The following is a 26473-nucleotide window of genomic DNA, read 5'->3' as shown; positions in this document are numbered from 1 at the left end:
AGATGAGCTCCTCTCTATAGTTAACTGCTCAAAGAGGGAAGAGAGTTCTGTTGCAGGGTGTTCATAATTTGCGCCGTGCTGCAGCCAAGTTTCGCTTTTGTGCAGAGAGACTTTCCAGCACTTCATAGGTGCTGTTCCACAGTGTACTCACATCTTGTTGGAATCGTTTTATTAATGTTCCAAAAACTGATCTTGGACAGACTCTAAGTGGGTATAGACAGGCACGTGCTGGCCGCAGTTTTTGCATGCAACATCACAACATCGTTTCGGTGGTTACAATATGTGTCCAGCCATGGCAAAACCGGGAACAGGGATAGAATGCAGCGGCAGATACTTTTTAGGTTTTAATTGACACGCACAATAAGCAGAAATGTCATGCCTTTTAAACGTCGGACAGACCACCCGCTAACATGTTCGTCCATTCTCGTCTCGGCAACGAAAACTCACGCCGCCCGAAAAGTCTCGTCATGTTTTTTTTCATGAAAAAAAGTGGCGTCAACTAAATGATTTTGTCATCGTCATCGTTGACGAAAACAACACTGATCTCAATATGGATTTATGAGTAAACACAGGGCATACAGGACTACTAAATAGTTAGCCCACATCCAGGCTTTGGCCTCATTTCCTCTCAGAAACTATTGCTAATTTTCTGAAACAACTCCAAGACTGTTTTCTTTCCACAGTACATTTGCTGTTTGGAGTCTTGTGGGGTTTTTTTCTCAGGAAACCAACGTTGATGTATTGATCCTCTGGTGCTGTGGTAGCCTGATCGTGCCTTGGATGCAACAGCTTTACTTTATTCAAAGCATATTAGACCTCCATTTACTGCCCCCTTAGAAATCCTCAGGCACAGTCACAGTTTGATGCTGTTTGCTACAACAACTATTTGGCTCCAGATGCTTTCACTTAGATTTGACACCATTTGTGCCATGAGCAAATGCGCAATGGTAAAAAAATGATGATGGAAACTTGAACGATTGGAGTTACCCACCAATGACCACATCAAACTGCCTCAGTCTCATCTGAATATGTGCTTGAATGAAAGCAACACAACTAAAGACTGACCTTGTAGTAGAACAACATTTTACAGCATTTTGTATTTTTGATTTCCAGTGAGGTCTCAAACGTTGGGTAGCAGATGTGCATGTTCTTTTTCAAAACACAGGCAAGGGAAACAAATAACTGGTCATGGATGAGTTGTCAGAGCAGGAGAGCAGCATACTGATCAAGTTAAAAAAGGATTAAGTTTTGATATCAAACATTTTCAGAAGTGGATTTTTGTTCAGAAATTATGAATGGGTAAACATAAGATCAGACCTTCAGTTCCACATTAATCCTCTTTTCTGGCTGACATGCTTGCCCTTGAAAAGTCTGCTTTGGTTTAGGAACAATTGAGCATCTCCATGCAGTCTCCATCTGCATTGTAAGTTATCATATTATTTCCCTTGGTTCTTCATGGGATCAAAGACTTTTCTTTATTTGTTTACATGTTATTTCTATGTTTTCCCATTTGAGATGTGTACATTTTCCTCCCAACAGTTACATGATTTTGCAACTAAGAATCTTTTTTTGGTCGTTTTCTCAAACTCCTATTGTGCTGTGCCAGTTTCAGGAATACAACAGCTGTGTTTATGAGTTAGTAATTTCTTATTGAGACACTGCATATTTATGAACCTTTTGTTCCCTCTGTAGTTTTATTGAAAAGAGATGACTAACACTGAAAAACAAAAAAATATTAAAAACAAATTTTATTTTCTGTCCCTAGCCAATACCACCAAATGTTACTGCGGCTGAACATTGTATAGAAAATACTAAAGTCAGAATTAATTGCAATGGTCCAGTCCTGGGACAGGAGGGAACAAACTGTGACTAATTTAAAACTGTGTTTGTACTTTAACAAAAGGATGGATTACTCTGTCGTTGGGCTTTTTTCCATTGTATTTAACGTAACATCACCAGGGGTTGCTATTTCAATTTAGAGGCAAAATAAAGGAGTTGCGTGCGTGTGCGTGAGAGAGAGTCTGTTTGTGTTCGATGAGTCCTACAGTAAGAGTTTGGCAATACTTCAAAATGATGAATGATTTAATTTCATGTTCTGTTCTGCCCTTTGAACATTATATTCTATAAAATAAATAAATAAATAAAATAAATTGCAATACAGCAATTGCAGGAATAATCGAACATTGCATCTCATTCTTTGTGATTTGATTGATTTGGTACTACTACCAATGTATCTGCTTCACTGCTCAGACCAGGTCAGGTCAGAGCATTTCCTATTATCCAAATTCCTGCTTGGACCTCTATGAAAAATCTATGTGCAAACAATGTGTTTTAGGGTCAATTTCACTTTGAATGCCTCTGCATATTGACTCTTCAGATGCAATAGAGCAACAAACACAGACGTAGAACTAGCCTCTTTAACAATGTGTCCTGACATGACACATGTTTGGCTGTTGCTCCTGCTGTGACTCTTGTAACCCGGAGTGCTTAATGTGAGCCCTCTGCAGCAAATCACATTTTTATACGTGCATGTGCTCAGTTCTTTTACAAGTAGTTTCCTGCTGTGAACACTCACACACACACAAAGACAGAGAGTGAGAGAGATCTGGGAGACAGCAACACCTGTCCTGAAACATAGAAAAAGAAAGATTGCTTGTTGTGCTTTGTCATGTTTTAGATCAAGAGCAAAGAACAAACCCTGACTTGAATCCCCTGGAAGGAATGCTGAAAAAGTTTAGAACATGTGCAGGTGACAGGCGTTGAAAATAAAAGTTGTTTACCTGATATTCTGTTTCAGTGCGCTTAGAATAAAGTGCTGTTAACATGGTGCACTGTCTAAAGTGATGTTGTTCCTCTTTCTCTGTCTGACATTTGCATCTCTCACGATTACCTGTTCTCTCTCATTGGTTGTTCTCTTTCAGATATTCGAGGTTTGCAAACATTTATGGACCAAGCTTCTCGGCTGGGACTGGATGTGTCCTTGCAGAGGGTGGACCGCAACGTCAGTCGTGTGTTTACAGACCTTTTCAACACAATGCGCACTGAGGAGCTCAACCGCTATCGGGACACACTACGTCGGGCCGTGCTGCTCATGAGCCCTCGTGGTGCACAGGTGTTCATCCACCAGGTAAGTCACTGCCCATACACCAAGTCATTGCCTCATTAAAGGAGTCATATTATACCCTATTTCTCCAAGTTAAACTAGTTCCCTGGTGTCCTAATGAACATGTCTGTGACATGCTTTGGTCAAAATACCATAAGAATGAAGCACCACGGCAGTGCAATCACCCTGCCAAAACAGCCCTGTTCAGAACGCTCTGTTTAGTAGTATTTCTTTAAAAAAATAAAAAATAAATAGATGAAAAATAAAACAAAACTTAAGGCATAGGAAATGCTCAGCCACAGAGGCTATAGGGAGCTAACAGCAGTTAGCATTTGGAAAAGTGATCATTTGCAGGCTCTGGCAGGCACATTGCCGTCATATATAACTTGTATCCAATGGACAGATAAATCCTCTGAGGATGGACGTTTGTGTAGGACACTGTGCTGCACTGTGGAGCCAAGAATAGAACTTTTTGCGGAGTTCCAGTTTTCGGATGCCGTTGCCCTCACCCGCACTCTCGCATGTTTTGCGGACAAAGCGAAGCTCCACAAGATAACAATTCCAGCCCATTGTGACGTCCCAATGAGCACGGAAGTCAACATTGCGTGTTGTATCTCCTGTACTTAGACTAAGGAGGACCACAAAAACATAAGTGAGTCATTTTTTTTCACACTTTGCCAACTGATAGGACCTCCAGAGTCCCAAATATAAGGATTACAACTATTGAAAAGTTGATTTTGCATAATATGGGACCTTTAAGTGATAAGTAACACAAAACAGAGGGATGGTCAAAAAGACGAGAAAACTTACACAGGAATATGCTGTCTGACACCCTAAACTAACAGACGATCAGACAATCAAAAACATGAGAAAACAAAAAAAGATGAAAAGATTAATTACAAAAATGTTTAAATACTTTTCTCTTGATCTGTGTCTATGCTGCATCAGTGACTTGTTAAATATGATGAAACGAGATGCAATTGCCTGTCTCCAAATGTGAAGTGCGCAGATGAAACAGAATTTTTACATGGGAAAAAAAAAAACACAATCCATTCTTCACTCGTGAGGGGATTTTGTTTACATTTCTGATCAGCAGCATTGCATGTGACCCACAGGAACATTTCATGAAAGATACCATCGACAGTGTTGAGTCGCAGAGGACTTGCGTCTTTCTTTGCTCATGTTGCTAAATGTTGTTGTTGTTGTTTTTCGCAACAAGTTGAGCAAACTCATGTTCACTCATGAAGTCAGTCCAACCGTAATCCTTCATGTCTGACTATTTTCTATGACATATAAATAACACTGGTAAAAACATATTGTTGTTGCAGCGACTGCTAACCAAAAGTTCTTTTTAGCTGGATGTCAGCTGTTGGCAGGTCTTTTTTCCTGTAAGTGAAGCCATTAGCCAGCGGACTGAGTTACTGTAGTGAGTAGATTCCTCTCACTCTCATTCGTCTCACAAAATCGACTTATCTGACAGTTGGCATTTTTTAAGGCTGTCTTTGTGCGCTCATCATCTTTGGCAGCTGTAATTTGTCGCTGTTTGACAGGTTGTCTGTGACAGAAGATGGTGTGAATTATTTTTTATCATGACTTGTCTCTCTCTATGGCAGTAAAACGCCACACACCGCACCGCAGAAAACCCTGGACTAATCCTGAATTCGTCTGAACAAACACTTTTAGGTCTGACTAATGCTTGTTTGCAGAGACATTTCAACTCTTGTCTCATCATCACCTTCAGGGGGATTTTCCCTTATGTGTGTAAGAAAATGTAGATACACTAAAGTATTACAATATATAGATATCTTGTCACGCATATAAATAATCTTCACAGTGGTGTTGTGTAACATTTGACTGCAAGTTGGCAGCAGCTGTTTTAGCCGTTTAACTCTCTCCCTTTTTCCTGCTGTTCCATTTGCATATTATGTATGCATATAAAATTGTTATCTTTAGTCTGATAGGTTTTCTTAAAATAGACTATTTTGGGTTGGGGAAAATTGCAATATATCACCTTGCATTTAAATGTACAGCATGGATTATCAGTGCCATATCGAGATATGTATCATGTAGAGATGTGTATCACATCACATATCATTTTTTTTTGCCTATGCACAACCATATTACCCAGTTCTCTCTCAGTTGTGGTGAAACCAGGTATTAAACCAGGCATTAAACCTCTTAAAGGGGTAATATTATGCAAAATCAACTTTTTAATCATTTAAATCCTTACATTTGGGACTCTGGAGGTCCTATCAGTCTGCGAAGTGTGAAAAAAGATGACTAACTCAACAACAATGTTGACTTCCGCACTCACTGGGACGTTACAATGCGCTACATTCCTGGAATTGTTGTCTCTGTCTCTGAACTGGAAGTCTGCGAAAAGTTCGATTATTGGCTCCACAGTGCAGCACATAGTTCTACACAAACTTCCAGCCTCAGAGGATTTATCTGTCCAGTGGATATATATGACGACAATGTGCCTGCTAGAGCCTGCAAATGATCACTTTTCCAAATGCTAACTGCTGTTAGCTCCCAGTAGCCTCTGTGGCTGATGTCATTTCCTGTCCCTTATGTTTCGTTTTTACTTTTTTTAAGGTGGACCTAAAGAGATACTACTAAAGAGAGCGTTCTGAACAGGGCTGTTTTGGCAGGGTGATTGAACTGCTGTGGTGCTTCATCCTTATGGTGTTTTGACCAAAGCATGTCACAGACACTTATTGTGATATATTTATTAGGACACCAGGGAACTAGGTTAACTTAGAAATAGGGTATAATATGTCCCCTTTAAACCTTTGAGAATCAACAGTAAGATAAAAATGATTTAAAATTATTTATTTTTAATCATTTTGAAATGAGTGTGTAGGTTTTCAAGTCCATTACTGACATTCTGCAATGATCTTTTCCTCGAACACAAAGACAGTTGATATATTTTCCTCCAATGAGATTACATTTACGTCACCAATAATATTCTTCATCATCCTGAATACAATTAAGATCTTGGGGGCTGGGAAATAAGCACAGCACCACATCCAGTGCACTTTCCAAATGATCCTGTGAATATATTAATATAGTAGGGGGGGGTGTGAATGGAGAATGATGGTGGCACCGTTGGGAGTTAAATACTCCAGAGCTAATTAGCATTATAGAAAAAAAAAGTTAAGTTGCCATGGTGATGACCAGTCTAAAGAATGCCAGATTAAAAAAGCATGGCCGATGATAAATCTTTCCTCATGTAGTAATATAAGTGTCAAGAAATATGATTGGTTACTGGGATTAGCAGCACTTGTTGTTTCACAGTATTTGTATAAGTAGATTAAGTGGTAGTAGTTTAGTCCAGGACTCTGTTACCTCGTCATTTCTCAATCTATCATTGTTTGTTCACCTCCATTTTTTTTATGTTCTGCTCTGCCGTAAGTTACTCTTATTATTTTCAATGATGCATCAGTTTTGTTTTATCAGCAAAATACAGAATAAAGAGACATAACTAATAATATACTCGGGAAAATGAAACAAAACCAGCTGCACAAAGAGATCCACAACAACTAGCAGGAAATTCAGACAAATGACAAATAAGTAGAAACAACAATAAAGACCAGTGGAACACATTTAAAAACAAGCGGTACATATACACAATGATGTCAGGGAGACAAAAAATAAGAGGGTATTGTAAATCAATGCAAAACAACAAAGAAAGACATGTTAAGCAAATACCAACAGAAGAATGCAGATGCATACAAACCTAATAAGTAATTCAAAACTAACAGCTGATACATCACATATAAAGCAGCTTTATATGTGATGACAGAATGACAAAACACTACAGAGAGAATTAAGTGAGAAGAAAGTGATTAAAAATGGCAAATGTGACAAAGAGATGCAAAGGATTACAGAGAAGCAGTTACGACAGTGAGCGCAAAGTCTTTCAGATGAGGTATGTTATACCTGTGTGGGAAGTCAGGGCATCTTTCACTTGTGTTTTGCCCTGATGTACAATTTCCTGTCAATTGTCCACACCTACGTATTACTATACAGGGTCGGATGGCATGAGGAAAAACAAAAAGTCCCACTTTTTTAGACAGATAGTTACAGTAACTAATATAGCTAAACCATAGTCATAACTTTTAATTTGAAATTATTATTTCACCCAATATTATATAAGGACATAGCTCAAAGTCATCCTCGGTCACACAATCTTCTCTGTTCTTTTACTCCAATGGTGCTCGACTACTCACTCACAAGTCACTTGTCACTTCTCCAATCTACTCTCAGGCCACAGTCATCTCTCATACTTAGAACAAGACGCATATGTCATTGGCAGTGTCAGTCGTTTCATACAGAAATTCAGAGCTCTTGTACCCCCCTCCCCCCACAATCCAGATAGTTGCCATCTCATCGCTTGTTCACTATGGCCATGAGAGGACACAACATATTCTGTCAGCTTTAGTGCCTCTGCGTTCCTGACACCCAAATGCTCTGTTCCCCCTCACGATAGGGAGATCTTGAGACATGCAAGGCTTTTAGAGGGCCATAAAGTGGAATTTTAAGCTTTCAACTGTCCCATTTCCATGTCCTTGGGTGATATTAGTGAGCATTTGCTAAATCACTTGCATAAAACGATGCACATTTACGTACAAAAACTTGACACATTTTATGAGTTGCCAAAGTCACTCTCCAATTAATTGCCAACAGTGCCGCTCCAAGCTATATATCTTAAAGACAACTAAATTAGATTTTTGTCTCTCTGGGGTTTTGCTTTTGAAGATTTAATTTTACCATCACTGATTAAAATGCTTTAAAAAGCAATTGGAATACCTTTACTGAATGGATTACAATAGTCAACCTATTACATACATATATATATATATATGGTTCAAGTTCACTAGAACAGTAAGTGAGCATGCACGCTTTTTCAGATAAGCATCACATGCCAGGGAGTATTTTAGTCTGCATCAGCTTTGTAATGTGAATGAGGGAAATGCTTCTCAGACTCCGCTGCATCCGCTCTCACTCGGCTTGACGTGTTCTCCTAAAATGTTGATGTGAGGGGAAACAGAATGGGTGGTGTCAGTTAGCATGCCAGCTCTGCAGGCCACTTGATAGATGGAGCAGCAAGGTTGGGGGAGGTCTGCCTCCTGTGCGGCGGTTACACCAAGCTACAGGAGTGACAAGCACTGCTGCTTGCTGCCAAGAAAAGTGAGAGGGGGAGAGAAAGACAGAGAGACGTTGTACCGGGTGGAGGCAAGGTAAAAACAGGAAGATGGAGACAGAGAGAGAGAGAGAGCACAACCGAGAGGAGATTGAAAAAAATAAATGATGGCGAGTTAAGTCTAGGGCAGAAAGGTCAAAGATGAGAAAAAGAGAGGAGATCTAGAAAGAGCTCCTGATAAACCACATGCTTATGAAACCATAATGAGTGGGGTCTAATGGAAGAGATATGGAGAAAGGGACAAAAGAGATGAGTGACTCAACTTCAGAGTGGTAGCCGAGAGAGAGTATCCATTTAAGAAAAAAGGATTTTTTTAAAGCAATGGAAAAAAAGAGGGCTTTATGTTCTGAGACAATTAGCGAATGGAGTCTGACAGCTGTGTCGCCATTTAAATCTGGAGCCTATGACAGTGTGAATGCTGCCCAGGTTGCATATCTAATGTGGGAGAGATGAAAAGTTGTTGCAGGTTTATCATACCTTTCTACCACAGTGACAGCTAAAATGACTTCAGTTGGAGGCATGTGTTGTTTGTTTGTTTAGTTTTTTTTTCTTTCTTTTTTAAAGCGCATACACTCTGTATTGTGTGAAGGAAAATCACCGACAGCACTGCAAGATCCTTTTAAAACAAAAATGTCATCATCGTCATCTTATTTGGAAAGGCTGTTCAGAGGTTAAATTTAACTGACAACACTCATTGCTCAAAATGTTCGTCATATTTAAAGACTTTTTTTCACTTTTCCTCCAAAGCCTTTTAAATAATGGACTGTGACGTTCGCCAGCCATTCTCTGCGTAGAGCATTTTTTTATTTTATTTTTTAAATTATGTTTACACAGGAATGAGAAATCGTCAGCACTGCTGTCTCAACTGTGTGGGATAGAGTGAATTATACACTACCTGTCTTTAGGAGTAAATATAATCATTACTCAGCTTGTCACAGAAACCTCAGATTCAAACATAGATATCCTGAATCTGTCACTGTATGATGGAATGTTTTTTGAGGTTTTCCAACTGAAATGAAATCAGTTTTAAAGCAGACATTCCCGGCAGCTTCAGCAAGGCTCCAGAAATCTGCCAAAGAATTTAAGACATACAGTAGATAAGCTAGACTGATGGTAGTCATTTATAGCTCATGTGCCTTCTTTTTAAGTCGTAGCTGTTTCTTTGATCTACAACTTTGTGGACCATCTCTGCCCAACGGGGACCTATTTAATATACAGATACTGATTACAAAGGAAAGGAGGCAATGCTAACCCAAACCTAACACTAACATTTTGGAGCTGTGTCATGAAACAATCAGCAAACTGTCCGAAAAAAATCTGTTTATTTTACCCATTGGATGATTTCTCTCATCTTTCTTCTGTGCTGCATCAGCCTGTAACTTTGGATGATTTTTGTTGTTGCTGATGTTGTTATTCTGCCTCTGTTAAGTCTCTGTGAACAGAACTGATGCAATATTCTTTTTTTTATGTTTGGCTTCTTCATCTGAAAAAAGGGCTCTGGCAGGCAAAACTATTGCCACTTTTCCATTACATGGTCCTGGCTTGCCTCACCTCAGCACAGCACAGCACTGCGCGACAAGGCGTGGCACGAAACTGCCGTGACTCGTACACATGACACACAAACTAGTGACGGTCAAACCAGTTTTTTTTCAGTGTAACTGAATCATTAGAATCAGTTAATTAAAAATATTTGTTCACAGAATTGTTCAGTACTTCCTGCGGAAGGGAACCTTGTTAGAGTGGGTACTAAGAAAAGCACCAGGTACCAAGTGCTATCGCTAATGAAAAAAAAAAAAAAGTGCCATTTCAGTCACATCATTCCAAGGATCACAGAATTTGTCAAACATAAAAAGAACAAAGCTTTGCGTACTGTACATCAGGAAAAAAAAGGCACACCCAATACTGAAACTGTGACTTTTCTGACTCAGAAAATGGCAAAAAAATCAAAAACACACAAGGTCTTTCAGGACCTTGTGAACCCTAGACAGCATGTCATATGAGGTTAATGTGGTGGAAATAGATTCACTGATCAGAAGACCATGAATCGCTGATTAAACATAGACCCTTTGTGACACTTGACTGTTAGATGTAATAAACACATTTGCCCTTGCTAGGAATTGTGTTTTGATGCCAAGGACTCTTTCGGGTTATTGTCACAAATGCTTGTTGATGGTGATTTAAGAGTGGACTGAGTTGACATGCTATTACGGGGTGCTCTGGAAAGAGACAGCTGTAATGGTTTTCCTTGCTGGGGATTTCAGTACTGTTGACATGACAGCTGGTCTGGCACGACACACACACACATGCACATGTTTTTATTTTGACATAAAAGCCATTGATGCCTCTTGACAGTAATCTCTCACTTTGTAACATTTCCGTGTCCTTCCAATTGTTTTGTCAAAGTCAGTGTCACAGGCTGAAAACATTATTAAAGAAATAGAGGGTTTTTGAAGATCGTGTCCTCGCTAACAGTCACAGGGTATACTATATACCAATAAAATGTTCTAATAATAGACTAAAGATAGTGGTTGAATAAATAGTGGTTGAATTTGGGTTTAAAAAAAGGAAGAATCTGCTCAGTTTTATCTGCAATGTTTCACACCAAATGCTATAGCTTCTTATCTGCAGCACTTTAACTTATTAAGTGTGGAAAAGGTAGAAAACCACTTTCCATCTCCAACACCACTCAACAGTTACAGATAATATCCCCTGTGTATGGATTCTTCATTTCCTGTTCCCAGTACTTTTCTTTTTTGCTCACTTTTCCCCGCCCGCTTGTATTATTGCACCAGTTTCCAACACCATATTTTACAGGCGGTATACAATACTGGGCTTAGTTTTTAATGCTTGCACTCATGTTACATTTTTTTCCCTCCTCACATTTGTCAGAATATTCCAGCTGGCAGCACAGTTGCGTCTTGGCACCTGGACTTTGCTGGTTCCTCAGACAGAATAAACCTGGCCATGACCTGGAAACGTTTATCCCAGCATGACTCATTAACCTGACACGGAGAGCATGGTGTTGGTGCAGGGGAGCGTAGAGTTGGCACCAAACAAGAGTCTTCAGAGTCATGCACACACAGGGAAGGAATGCCCAAACACTTGCACACTTTAATTTTGTCACCTCACATCCCTTCCCTAGATCTATCACTGCCAGGTCTTTCTACACCCCTCCTTTAGTGCTAATGACTCAGGCCAGGTATAATTAAAAGGCTCCAGAAGTACTTTTTTTTTTTTGTACCAATGAAAAGACTCACTTGCACACAGAAGACTCAATTCATCTCCAAAGTAAATGACAATTATCTTCCCCAATCTGATGCTCAGATTAAACTTCAGCAGATCATCTTGACCATGTCCATAGGTCAAAATGTACTGCGCAGATATGTGCGATAACATATGCAAGCAGTTGCCTGTACCTAATAAAGTGTATCAGAAGATACCGACACACAAAATAAACACGCTAAAATCATATCTGAACCTATTTTGGTAACACTTTATTATAACTCTCTGTTATAACTAGTTAATACATCATTAGTAAACTGTTGATTAATGAGTTGCTAATGACTTGTTAAGTGTCTGTTAACAGGTTTGTTAAGGATTTATAACAATGCCTAATAAAGTAGTAATAGATCATGAACAAGCTATTAGTAAACTATTTACTAATGACTTGTTCAGTACCAGTTAATAGTTTGTATATGTTATTGGGACGTTATTCTAAAGTTGCAACTATTCCTCATTTATTAACCTTTAGTAAATGAGGAATAGTTGCAACTTTAGAATAACGTTCCAATAACATGCATAAGCTAATAACTAATACTTAACTAATATATTTACTCACACATTACAGTTCAGTTGTTAATAGTTTGTTAACCATCTACTAATACCAGTGTAGAACAGCAAATGGGTGGAACAATTCAATCTACAGAAATTTGATATGATATTTCAAATATCAAATTTTTGTACCTCAACCTTGTTCCACCCATATGCTTTTCTGTGTACTCAATTTTACCAAAGAAACACCACAGATGAGATGTTGAACATTGTGTTTAATGTATAGAAACAAACACACTGAGCCGTCACATGGCAGAACAGCATCTCGTATATTGCAATGCTTTACCTCAACTAGGTTACACCCATTTCACTGTCAATCACAGTGTGTCATATGTCGATGCCCAAACGGGTGCACATAGAGAGGGCATGGAGAACGGTTAAGGAAAATGTGTGGAGACTCAGGGGGAATCGTACAGAGGAGTTGCTGGTAGACCATCTCAGTGTTATTGAATGGCATGAGTGGCTTGCCCGTAAGCATCGCAAAGGGCCGTTAGGACAGATAATCCATGACATTGCTATGATGTATGGACATTAAATGTCCCTCTGAAATTCAGTTTATCCAGTGTTTAGCAAAAAAAAGTGTTGTATACTGCTGTTCTGCCATGTGACGGCTCAGTATGTGTGTTTCTATACATTAAACACAATGTTCAACATCTCATCTGTGGTGTTTCTTTGGTAAAATTGAGTACACAGAAAAGCCTATGGGTGGAACAAGGTTGAGGTACAAAAATGTGATATTTGAAATATCATATCAAATTTCTGTAGATTGAATTGTTCCACCCATTTGCTGTTCTACACTGGTATTAGTAGATGGTTAACAAACTATTAACAACTGAACTGTAATGTGTGAGTAAATATATTAGTTAAGTATTAGTTATTAGCTTATGTATGTTATTGGAACGTTATTCTAAAGTTACAACTATTCCTCATTTACTAAAGGTTAATAAATGAGGAATAGTTGCAACTTTAGAATAACGTCCCAATAACATATACAAACCATTAACTGGTACTGAACAAGTCATTAGTAAATAGTTTACTAATAGCTTGTTCATGATCTATTACTACTTTATAAGGTATAGTTATAAATCATTAACATACAGTTAACAAGCAATTTATAACTCACTTAACTAACAGCTTGTAAGACTAGCTATCTATAAGGCATCGTTATAAATCCTTAACAAACCTGTTAACAGACACTTAACAAGTCATTAGCAACTCATTACTCAACAGTTTACTAATGATGTATTAACTAGTTATAACGAATAGTTATTATAAAGTGTTACCGATATTTTCAGTTTGTGATGGGACACATTAGTGGGGTCTGTCAAAGCGCTGTAACCTCAGTCATCAACTGCTGAAGGTCAGAGGTGTGTGGACTTCACCCACTTTAACTATACACTGGTGTAGCTCTCTTGTGGGTTATCGCTCCCACCTATGCGCCCCTGTCTTCTCCCTCTGACCCTCACTACTGCTCCTCTATTCCATTTTCTTCCCAATAACAGCATGACAAATTGAGCCTGCCACGAAACGATCTATCATTGTCCCACATCTCATCCTCTTCTACCCTCTATTCTTTCTCTCATTGCTTCTCTTTCCTCTTTTGTCCCTGTTACAGGACATTCCCCTTTCCTTCTTTGTGCCCCCCCATCCGAACGGTTCCATGTTACTCCCGACATGGACTTTCTATCTTCCTGCCCTTGCTTTTTGCCCCACTGTAACCTCATCTCCTACACTGTCTCCTCTCATTTTGCACTGTATACTATGTCTTCATTTCTCTTTGTGTTCATTTATTATCCTTTGATTTTCTCTGTTTTCCTGTCATCGCTACTTATGTCACGGACACGGTAATTTGTTTAACCCTGTAATAATTCAGTAACATGGTAACTTGTACAGAACAAATGAGTATAGCAGATCTGTTGCTGTGTGTAATTTGGTTGCCTTTGTATCCTCCAACAAATAATTTCTACTCCGATCCCTGAGGGAAAATTATTTTACTTGGCTGTGACTAAATTCAGCATCTCATTACAACACCCCCCACCCCCGCAATAATAATCTCTAACTTTTTCATAAAAGTGTAGAGCAAACAGAGAACATTATTTGCTTTTTTTGATGAATAAATGCTTCAGTGATAAAAAAAATGGCTCCCTGCCTGTCCGATATCAATGAATGGTACCTGCTGGGAGCTTATGAAATCCTCAGCAAAACTCTCTGACCACGTGCTTAAAATATTCAGGATGCCAGGAGGTACCTGAAACAGTACAGCACTTTGAAACTAGGATAGTTTATTTCAGCTAAATCAAAATAAACTATCTCTACAGGCACATAATCACAAAAGGGCAAAATAGTTGAGAGATATAATTGCATTTACAAACTCCAGCGTATTTGGCAGTTATTAGTTGCAAACGTATGAGTCATCTGCTGATGTTAAAGAGCTTTTCACATATAAATAGGTTGTCTTTTAATAAGTAATGTTGATAGAATTAAAACTGTGTTGTTATTTGAGGTGATGGCTTATTTCTTCACATTTGTCAATGTCAGGGGACATTATAATATCTAGAAAAGGGCCTCTACATTGTAAATAACATGAGCATTTTGTAACTGATAATGATGATGGTGGTAAAGATGATGAATGTGATGGTGATGACGAGGATGGCGAGGAGGAATTATATTAAAACCAAGGACTTATTCACCATTGAGGTCACAGAGGTTTGGACCTTGATTTTTTCCCCCAAGGTGTGTGTAATTAAAATGATCAAATATTCTTCTTCCCTTTGTGTTGTATACAATCTTGAATCTGGTGTGGTTGAAATTAATATGTTATATGTAGTCATTGCAAAATCTTCCACTACTTGTAGTTCAATACCTTTTATTGCCAAAATCATGCAAAAAGAGCACATATATGTGAGTTATGGAGGTCTACATACATTAATGACGAGACAAAGTGACCCCGTCTGCAGTGGCCCGATATCCACTCATAACTGATCGACAGTCCGACAGCTCAATAACATCCCTCTGGGAAGGGCGACCAGTACAAGTATGGCAGACAACTCATCTTTGAGAGAGGTTTTATTCTACATACAACTTAAATACACTACTTAATAGGTTGTAAACCGACAAAGCATACAGGTTCTGATGATCAGTTACAGATGAAAAACAGGAAAATAAAAGATTAGCAATATACATGCTCCATACCTGCTGGAAAGTTCTACACAACTCGCAAAACAACCGGAGTATATTAGCTTCTAAGCTACGGTAGTTTGACTTAAACTTGAGTTTAATTGCGCTGTTGATCTCAAACATTGTTTTTTAACATTGTTATGCATAGTAATAATTACCTCATTCATGTTAGCTTGTTACCTGAGGCCAAAAATTAACTTACCTTAAAGGTGAAGTAAGTAGTTTATAGTGCCATCTAGAGGAGAGGCTGAAATGTACAACAACAAACTGCTCCTCTGCTCACCCCCTCCCTTCCCTGAGCGCTACGGTATCCTCAGCCGGTCAAATGTTGTCCTAGTCGTCTTTCTCCGTGTCAGCAGATGAGGTTCGTGAGGAGAGGGAGAGGGCGAGAGTGGAGAGAGTGGAGGCGGGACTTCCGCTACAATAAAGAGACGCTTGATTTGTTATCTCGCGTTTGTCCTTACAGGCTCCGGTAGAAACATGTCGTCGTGGCAATGCAGTAGCAGCCCGCGACCATGTTATTTTACAAGACTTTTTGAAACACTACGAAAATTAAACAAAGAATATTATACAGCGACTAGACAATGCAGGAGCACATAATATGTATAAAAAAGTGAATTTTGGGTCATATAAACCCATAAATACTAGACAGTGTCCCTTTAACTGACATGGCGTGAGCACTGCAAATTCTTGCTTCTTTTATCATTTGCTCGTTCCAGTCGCTCCTTCTGATGGCTTGCTACTAGTGATGGGATCAGCAGTTCATTTGAGTGTACTGAATCACTTGAATCAGTTCATTAAAATTATTTGTTCAAACCGTTCGTTCACCGAATCGTTCAGTGCTAAGCAGAAGCCCAGTGCACTGCTACGTGACTCACCTCCTCCCTGAGTGCAGTACGTCCGTGCCGCGGGTCATAGAGTGAGTGACAGCGCGAACAAGATTCCTGTCCTCAGCCACAGTTCTGCAGTTCTCTGTGTGTCAGTTCGTTCCTCATCCACAGTTCTCTGTGTGTCAGTTCGTTCACGGGATTCACGTCCACCACCACAGTTCTCTCCAGTTCTCTGTGTGTGTTCACAGCAGCACGGCAGACACAGTTCTTCTTACTAGTCACTTCCCCCCCGCTCGGCGCACGTTGGCTGGCGTTCACAAGTGATTCACAGAACGCGACAGTTCCCGGCCGCCGCGATCGCTGCTGAGCTCAACTGAACTAAGAAAGTAACGAATCACTTCATGAACTGATCCTAGTCAGTTCGTTCACTCAAATGATTCGTTCCTTCGAACGAATCACTCATGACCGACACAACACTACTTGCTACCAAAGACGTCTCCGGTTAGCCTTGAAAGGGGTGCAACTTGACGGTATCCGGTAAAACAATTCGTGCAACCGACAGCACAACATGACATGTTGTTGGTTTACCTGTTGCTCACAATAGCGCTTTCTCCAAACGACATGCACAGTAGAGAGAAGGTGAAGCATGTGTGACGTAGACTGCCAAGGGGTCTATATGGTGTTAATGTCTGTCTGCTGTGGGTTCACAGCTAACATTGACTCAGACAGTGGGTAGTTTTGGCAGACAATGAAACAAACACATGTATCTGCATTTATGCTACGTACTTGGCTAGTCATCACAGTGGTGCAGTTGTTAGCGCTGTTGAAATTTGCACAGCGGCCCTCCAGGGTCTCTTTTCACACTCTGCCAACTCACAGTTGCCTGCATAATCAAATTGTTGTACATTGTAGATAGATAGATAGATAGATAGATAGATAGATAGATAGATAGATAGATAGATAGATAGATAGATAGATAGATAGATAGATAGATAGACTGGCAACTCCATCGCTTGCCTGATATGAGCAGAGATCACCATTATACCCCCCTTCAAAGGATAAATGGCACCACTAATGGAGAAGTGGATATGTCTTCACCCTGTGTTAACTGTTTTCAACACAGATGAAATAAATATATAAAATAAAAGACTGGGAGGGAAGCGATAAGGCACCAGATGGAGACTGTGACAAAATAGTAAAGGACAGATAAAGGAGATGAGAGAGGAAGTACTGCTAACTGATAATTCATGCTTCTGCTAGGTGATATTTTTTTTTTTATATATATATATGTATATTATTATTTTTGAGAATTTTTGAATTGTGAATAAGCTCATTTGTGGCCGGAGTGTTTCAAAAAACCTCCTTATGCCACATTATGACTCCAAGGCTGCACAGTCCGTGGCTTCCCTGCTTATGTTACCATTAAACATGTCCTGTTGCCCCTGCTCAGTATGAAAATAAAATATTTTTGACACTGAGGCACATAGAGCAAAAGCCCTTCAAAGTCTGTGTATGTTAGTGGCAGCACCCAAACCTCAGTACTTTATTGACAGCTGGTAATAAAGTTTGATTGATGTTGGCGATTATGAGTCTTGCTTTGCATTATTGAAACAGTAAACCTCTTGGGCAATTGTTGTTTCTCCAGAAGGGAAAATTGTAAATCTCATAAAATGTATAGTGATGTCTGTCTCATTTATCTGGTAACCTCTACAGTTAAGTAGGAAGCAGAAGCCTTATCTCCTGTTGTCAGCCGACACTGTCGAGCACAAAATCAGAAACATGTGTGCACTCTAATGTGTTCCTTTACACTTTTCTAACATTTGCAAAACATTTGTATGGTTCATTTTCTTGTTAAATCGGAACAGTCAAAACACAGTTACTTGGCCTGTATGTTAACAGTTTGATCGCTGCATATTTGTCCCCCTGCAGCATAATATGAGATGCAATAATACCAAAACTCGAACAATTCTATTGAAAAGTTCTGTCTCTGTGAAATTGTTGCTGTGGGCTCAGGATTATTGCCCACTTCCCAAGTGGCAGACTCCAAATACAGTAAGAGTTATAAGGGTAATTGCAAAGCCAACCACTTGGAAAACAAGTACTGTATTGGTACGCAGCACACATCCTATCACAGTCCAAAAGCTCTGGAGAAAATGTTCAATTAAAGTACAACCCCTGTGGAAAGAATATAAATACCTGCATGCCAGTTCAATTGTCTTTTTACCTTTTTCTAACCTGTTTTAGTTGTTTGTTGCTTGTTGTTCCTTATTTTTTGAGTCAGTGTTCAACTACATACATATATACTACATATTTATTTTTCCATCCATCTGTCAAGGTCTCATTCACAGGTCTGTGTTAACTCCCACATTTAAAAATAAATGGGCATGTATTGCATCATATTTATGCCTAACTACTGAAAATAATTCAAGCAGCATATTTGTTTTTGTATGAATTTTCACCATCTTCATCAGTATCGATCAGTTTATGTTGGAAATTCTCAGAACCATTAGATATCAGATATTGCAGCTCATTCAGGGTCGTTAACTATGAATAAATTCACAAATATTATTGTAATTATTGTTGTTATGCATTCAACACCTCTGTGCTGAGATCTGCTCAAGAGTTCACCTCATACGCTTGTGGGAGTTTCACAAAACTGTGAGTGCTTCAACATTTGCATTACCACATTTGCTGTGCATTGGACGCACTGAATGAAATTCTTAACTGAAATTGGTGTAAAAACCCCAGTGCAAAGACAACTTGTGAGATAATCTTTGTAAATACAAATGTTTTAATGAACTCTCATTTCATACTACCAAGGATGTTTTTTTAATTATTGTGCCAACATCAATCCATGATCCTGTAATTAATTTAAAACTAGTTTTGAGTATTTAGAGTGCTGTGAAATTAAAGTTAAAAATTTGAATCCTCTTTGAACTTTTGATTTTATTTATCTTTCCTATTAAACTTTCATTCACATAACTTCAAAAGGTGAACCTATCGCAGCATTTCATTGTTCACATTCTCTCCCTCTCCGTGTCTACATCTGCAGACAAACACTTGATTATGGATGCATAAACATGTGTATAAGCAGTCTGTATGACCGCTGCTGTTGGGTCATGATGGTTTCTCGGGGAGATTTGTTGTCTTCTAAGGGGTTGATGTTTTTGTGGAGAGCTGCATGTTCTCAACTCATACTGAAGAGTCAAGAATGCGGCTACTATTTTGTGTTTAAAAATGCATACATTCTGCTGTGGATATGCCTGTTGTCCACATTCCCTGGTGTTTTAGAGCCCTCATAGAAAAGTTTGAAACCACTGTTCTCGTTTTCTGTTTTTGGACACATATAGGTTCTATTTTATTTTTTTTAAATACTATGTGAAGTACATCCCTATTGGTGATAGCTAAACAACGTATCACATGGAAGAAAGTATGTTTATGATGAAATGTAATTGATAATATATCGTAGTTGTTTATGAATGTAATTCATGAGATACAGTGTTGACCTCCAATTCCCTTTGTCTTCTCATCAACTCTAATGACCATCTTTTGAGAGTGTGTGCAGTTTAATACTATGGCGAGTTACAGTGTCTCAGTAAACGTCTGTGAGTGGCATTTAATTGCATTTGATCACTCAGGTTTGCATAATATCTTAGTTACATTGCACAATGAGCATATATGTTTCAAGCAAATTTAAGAAATTTTATAAAAAATGAAAATGAAAAGAAGAACTCTTTGGTATGGAGTGGAGCATTAAAACAGAATGCAACACAAACATTAAAAGATGCTGCAGATACATATTAATCACAATTAATAAAGTGCTCCACCAGCTAAGTAAGAGCCAGTGATGCATGCCTCTGAGGCTGATGAGAGATGCCTCAGGGGGTAAGGAGCTATAGTAGTGCTGTGAGGCTTCAGGGTGTGTGGCGGGGGGTGGGGGGGATAGATGGATGAAGAGAAGGTAGTCTGCCGTCCAGGATGCCCTGTAGAATCTCCTCCAGATCCTTCTTTCAAACAGGCCTTTTCAGCCTTCTATTCAAAAAGCAGTAATTGCATCATTTTTCAAGCCCCTTGCCTCTGTCTGATTGTGAGGCCGGCCCCATTAATCAAACTAATGGAGAAGTAAGTGATTTCAAAATATAGGCTTTGATCATGCACCCGCTATCCTCTCCCACGTCTGCCTTCTCCTCAACTTTGGGAACCTCTCTGCTTCCATCCTTCTGATTCTTTCTTTTCTAACTGTGCTGAAGTGTGTGCACTTCACTCTACCCTGTGAAGGAATTCATATTACAGCCCTATGATAATGTTGGTAACACATTCTGGAAGTGCTGTGGTTTACTGTACAGCAGCGCACCAAACTGCGCACAGTGGGCTTCAAACATGTAAGACCACATTCTCGTATCGGAAAAGACTTCTGGACCCCAGTGTAAAAGAGATTGTAGAAAATGGCCACTCTAAAATCATTGAGGCCTATTAACAGGCAGTATGTCCCAAAGAGTCACAGTTCAAACACATTTATTGATCTTGATGAGACAGATTAAATTTAAGTGCTTCTCAGGTGTATCGAAAAGCTGGTGCCAGCTATAAAGCAGGGCAACTATTACTTGAGGCTGCACAACCTGAGCATGTGGGCAAATCGGATTCCTTCCGAGCAATGCAAACCACTGCTGAGAGAAAGAAAAATAAAAAAATAGTTTTGTCTTTCATACAACCTCAGAAAAACACAAAGCCTTTCACATATGCAGCACTTTTACCTAATTAATTGCATACATTTGTAGCTAATTCAAATATTGCTCTCATTCGACAATTACATTGTTTACTGAGTTTAGGACTAATAATGCCTCTTGGCCCTACCCTCTAGACTGCAGGCAACCCTGTACAGAACGGTTTCCCACTCCTTTAGAAGAGGGGTAGTCAATTCCATCCATCCTTCCATTATCTACCGCTTTGTCCTCCAATAGAGGGGTGCTGTGCCTATCTCAGCTGACATTGGGCAATAGGCAGGGTACACCCTGGACAGCTCGCGAGTCCATTGCAGGACCACATAGACAAACAACCATTCACTCACACTCTCACAACTACGGTCAATTTAGAGTGACCAATTCACCTAATCCCTAAATCTGCATGTTTTTGGACTGGAGGAAGCCGGAGAAGGCGGAGAAAACCCACGCAGACACGAGGAGAACATGCAAACTCCATGTAGAAAGGCCCTTGTTCCAACCAGGGCTCGAACCCAGGGAACCCGGGTCTTCTTGCTGCAAAGGCGAGAGCGTTAACCAGGGTAGTCAATTCAATTCCTTACATGAGGTTGAGATAGAAAGTATCTCCTCAAGCGAAAAGCCTGGAACATCATAACGACAAACAAGTGTAATTGGTTAAGTGGTTAAGTCCAATATAAATATTTGCATGAGCATTTGTTTTTTCAACAACTGACTGTCAGGTGAAAAATCACGACAGAGAATAAAGTCGTAATCTTTTCGAGAATAAAGTCGTAATATTATGAGAATGAAGTCATTTCAATTATTATTATTTAAGCAAAATAACATGATCAGCCGCAACTTGTCAAGATGAACGCAGAGGCTTCACAAATAAAGAAATACTTAATACTTTTGGCACATTGGCATTTAGCATCAAGACGATAATAATAATTGCAACTTTTTTTCTGGTAAGATTATTGTTATGTTATTATTATTGAAATATTTTTTTTTTTCTCTTCAGTTTGCCCCTAATACTGCATCATAAAAAAATAAAAGAAGACTGCAAAAGAAAAAACATAAAATGCACTCTAGTTGCACATATAAAAAATAATGTCAGGGACTGAAATAAATAGGCAAGGCAAGTTTATTTGTGTAGCACATTTCAACAACAAGGTACTTCAAAGTGGTTTACTTAAAACATTAAAAAGTGTAGAAAATAGACATTTATAAAATCAGATATAGAATCGAAATAACAACTAAAACTAAAAACAAGCAGGTAAAATGTATACGGAAAACATAGAAGATTAAAAAATAAAATAGATACAAATAAAATAAAAAGATAGAAAATGATAAAATCAAGAGTATCAAAGGAATAGAGGTTACAGTGCAGTACTGGAAATCACTGAAATGCAGCGGCAAAGAAAAGTCTTCAGTCTTGATTTAAAAGAGGTGAGAGTTTCAGCAGACTTACAGTTTTCTGGGAGTTTGTTCCAGATATGTGGTGCATAGAAACTGAATGCTGCCTCTCTATGTTTAGTTCTGACTCTGGGGACACAGAGCAGACCTGTCCCCGATGATTTGAGAGTTCTGGATGGTTTGTAGCTAAGCAGAACAACCAACAATAGTATTTTGAAGTCAATTCTTTGATACACAGGAAGCCAGTGTAAAGACTTCAGAACTGGAGTGATATGATCTACTTTTCTGGTCTTAGTGAGGACTCTAGTCCAGCCTGCTGAAGATGAATGCATGGACAACCTGCTGAGACAAGACCTTCAGGTGGTAGTAGGCTGACTTCACTGTGTTAATGTGACTGTTGAAGTTAAGGACTGAGTCCATAACAATGCCTAAGTTTCTGGCTTGGTTTTGAAATAATTTGAATGAATTACATCAAATTACCAGCTTTTGTCTGTTTTGTCTGAGCTTTTACTTCTAAGCAAAAACAGGACGTGTTACGTGTGTAGCATATGCAACAGATGGTGCGGCGAAAGATAATTATCTGTTACTATTTTTCCTGATGAAACGCATTCGGTTTGTGGTAAAAATAGACGAGAGCTCTAATCACAAGAGGGAAAGCAGTGGATCTGAAAAGCATGTCTCACGTGGGCAATAGGGCTGCACAGAGATGAAAAGCAAGATTCACAGATGTTCAGGCATTCAGTGTGGCCCCAATTCACTAATATGATTGGATCCATACTGCGGTCTGCCTGTTAGTGAGCTGGGCTTTTAGGAGGTATAGAGGTATTAGTCATCTAGCGCTTTAGAGGGCCTTCCAAACAAAGCCTTTTAGATGCAGGATCCAGAGTAGAGCATGGTAGAAGAAAATGCCCTGAAATATTTGCAGCCTTGAAGGGTCCTTCAAAACTAGAGGTAGGGCCAATCTTTATCTTTTCCTGGTATTAGAAAAATGTTTGTAGCTTAATGCTATTTAGTACAAAACAAACTTCTCTTCATTGTTATGAGGTATAATTGGCAGAGTGCTATTGCTGCCTCCTCCTCTGCTTTTCTCTTCAGCTTCACAGGATGTCAGTGCTGTTTGAAAATTGCTTTATGTCAAACTTAAACTTTCACACTAACACTACTTACCATTATCTCCTCTTCTTTGTAATGGTGTTCTAAGAAGACATGCCTTATACTGCATGTAAATAATTAGAATGAGATTCATGTTTATCTTTGGCCCGGCTAACCTCCCTCAGCTAACTCTTGAGATCCTTCTGTTCTTACTTCTTGCGCACCCATTTCTCTTGCATCCTTTTGTCTAATATGGCAGGATTTGTACATGAAGCCTATCTGTTCCCTCTGACCTGCACTACTCAGGAGCACGTATTGTCGTTTCTTAGAACTAGAAGAAAACAGCATTGATACAGACTAATCAAGTTTAGTGCAATATTTAATAACATAGTTCTACTTAGGGTTATTGGGTTTTCTGCAGAAAACAACACATCAACACCAAATAACTGATGGACCTGCTCACCTCTTGTGGTGCCTGAACTTGTATCATTATCTTTTTCTTTATTTCTTCTGCTCGAAATATCCCTGTTTACTCCACTGAAGATTAGAGGCAGTGGGAGCTTTAATTGGAAATTGGAAGAACATGTTTCATCACACCTTGTGTTCAGTGGACACCTAGCAACTAACACAAAAGGTAACTGTGGTACTGACTTACAGTGACATCATTCTGGTCACTGAGCACGGTTTCCTCACAAGTAGTCATCTCTGAGTACAGAAATCCCCTCGTAATGAAAAATGGGGGTATGTAAGACATAGCTTCAGGGACAATGTGTCATAAATAATGTATTTTATGTATGAATGTCATTCCATAAATCATCATGAGGAAATATGTAGACACAAGCACACAATAAAAATCATTTATTACCATTATTGTTTGTGTGTAAAAGAATAAGGGAATGCACGAAAGGAATGTTTGGATGTTCTCCCATGTGTGTGCATGGGTGTTCCCCCCACAGTCCAAAAACATGCAGATTTGGGGAGTTAGGCAAATAGGACACTGTAAATTGTGTGAGTGTGAGACTGGATGGTTGTTTGTTTACTGTGTCTGTCTGTGTCCCTGTGATGGACTGGCGACTTGTTCAGGTTGTACCCCACCTTTTGCCTTATGTCAGCTAAAGTGGTAGAAGATGAATGAATGATTAGTATTGAAAGTTTACAAGTGTGCAAAGGAATCGTCACGACAAACAGCAGCCTGGACAAAGCCAGTGAAGCTTCAAATTTCTGTTTTTTCACCAAGCATTGGTGGAGCTTGGCCTTTTACCGTCATGAACCATCTGCTTCAAGGTTCAGCATTCTCTGCATTCTGAGGTGCTTTTTTCCCTCTCAAACTGTCTGAGAAGAGTGGCCATCTGAGTTATCAAAGCCTTGGATATTCTTCTCTTATCATAAGCAGTTTTCCATTTTTGCTGCTCCTCTCTGCGCATATTTCTTTCTCACACTACTGTGAGTTGGCAACAATCATGATCAGAGTCAAAATGATTGTGATGCTTCCTTGATGTGAAGTTGCCATATGATTAAGTACATGAAGCAGTATGTGGTACTAATAATGTGCTCACCAGAAATAACACACCTATAGCTCTACACAGCAGGTGATGCTAGTGACAGTCAGAAGTTATTATTCCATAAATATTACTTCAATTCAATTTCAAAATGATGCTAGAAACGTTCCATCTTTGTTCGTTTGAAGTAATCAGATTTGTTTTCTCCACATTTGCTCCGCATGCCTAAGACAGGTTTTTGCAATTAAAGGGACACTGTGTAGTATTTATGGGTTTATATAACCCAAAATTTACTTTTTTATGTGCTCCTGCATTGTCTATTCGCTGTATAATAGTTTTTGTTTCATTTTCGTAGTGTTTCAAAAAGTCATGTAAAATAACGGTCGCGGGCCGCGGTTGCATTGCCACTGTTAGCAGCAAGACGCCATGTTTCTACCGGAGCCTGTAAGGACAAACGCGAGAGAACAAATCAAGCGTCTCTTTACTTGTAGCAGAAGTCCCGCCTCCTCTCTCTCCGCTTCGTCTGCTACGGCCGCGGTAGCTCGCCCTCTCCCTTGCCTCACGAACCTCATCTGCTGACACGGAGAAAGACAACGAGGACGACATTTGACCAGCTGCGGATACCGTAGCGCTCAGGGAAGGGAGGGGGTGAGCAGAGGAGCAGTTCTTTGTTGTAAATTTCAGCCTCTCCTCTAGATGGCACTATAAACTACTTACTTCACCTTTAAGTAAGAAATTACAAAAAATATTTAAGGCACTCTCACCTCTTAAACATCAATGCAAGACGAAACAACGTAAAACAAGGAACGATGTGGATGATGTGTGGGAGAATCTTGCTTCTTATTTCATTCCGACTAAGCAGTGATACTGAACCACGTTCCTTTTTTTTTTTTTTGTTCAGGTTTCTCACCTTAGTTATGTCTTAGTCACTTCCCTCCTGACAGCCCTCATGTGAGAAGGGACTGAGGCAGTTTCAGCAGTGTGAGAGTGTAATCGAGTATCCTCAAGCAAAGATTACAGTGACATGCGTCTTTTGGCATTTCTGAACAACGGTCTGGGTGTTTTGCTTGCAAGCAATGTGGGAAACTGAGAGGCTTTGACAAGCTGGGTGCCATGCAGGGACGCAGCATCATAGCTGTAATAGTGGTGTTTAGTGAGAGGGCTCTAACTCCACAAGGACCCTTGTGTACCAGCTACAGCATGAAATCAAAGCAGCTCATTTCTGGCCACACAAAACAGCACAAGCCTCCAACTAATCAGATGTTAAAGGCTAATCAAGGCTAGTGGCAGTGCTTTTAATCTTGAGAGAAAGGCAGGTTAAATTTAGGCAGTTTCCTAAATGGACTAATCAAGTAAATAGATAACTTGGTCAATGTACAACAGATCATAGATACACAAATAAAGGAAAATAGATACAATTATGGATAGATAAAGGGAAATCATGATAATAAGTGTAGTAAATAAAAAAGTAACAAGGAACACTGTAGATTGAAATATGATGATGAATAGTACAAACATAGCTATAGGGTCAGAGATGGTTTAGTCCACCCATCACCCATACTTTAACGTAATTACTAAGCGCTGCTAGTGTCACTTATACTTTGACTTGCACTTTCTCTTTT

The 26473-nt window shown here is 39.3% G+C and overlaps 1 protein-coding gene across 1 annotated transcript in view; it reads left to right on the top strand.

The window, feature by feature from the left end:
* Positions 1-26473, top strand: part of grid1a (glutamate receptor, ionotropic, delta 1a) — a gene marked incomplete at both ends in the record, with an annotated part of 241815 nt that overhangs the window by 162776 nt on the left and 52566 nt on the right. The window contains one exon of the mRNA XM_083897762.1: positions 2922-3127. Within this exon, the coding sequence (XP_083753888.1) occupies positions 2922-3127 (206 nt within the window). The remainder of the gene's footprint in view (positions 1-2921; positions 3128-26473) is intronic.

This window comes from Microchirus variegatus (assembly GCF_963457635.1).
Source record: "Microchirus variegatus genome assembly, chromosome: 11".
Classification (NCBI taxonomy): domain Eukaryota; kingdom Metazoa; phylum Chordata; class Actinopteri; order Pleuronectiformes; family Soleidae; genus Microchirus; species Microchirus variegatus.
Note: the sequence above shows the minus strand (reverse complement) of the source record. Positions and strands in the feature narration are given on the sequence as shown.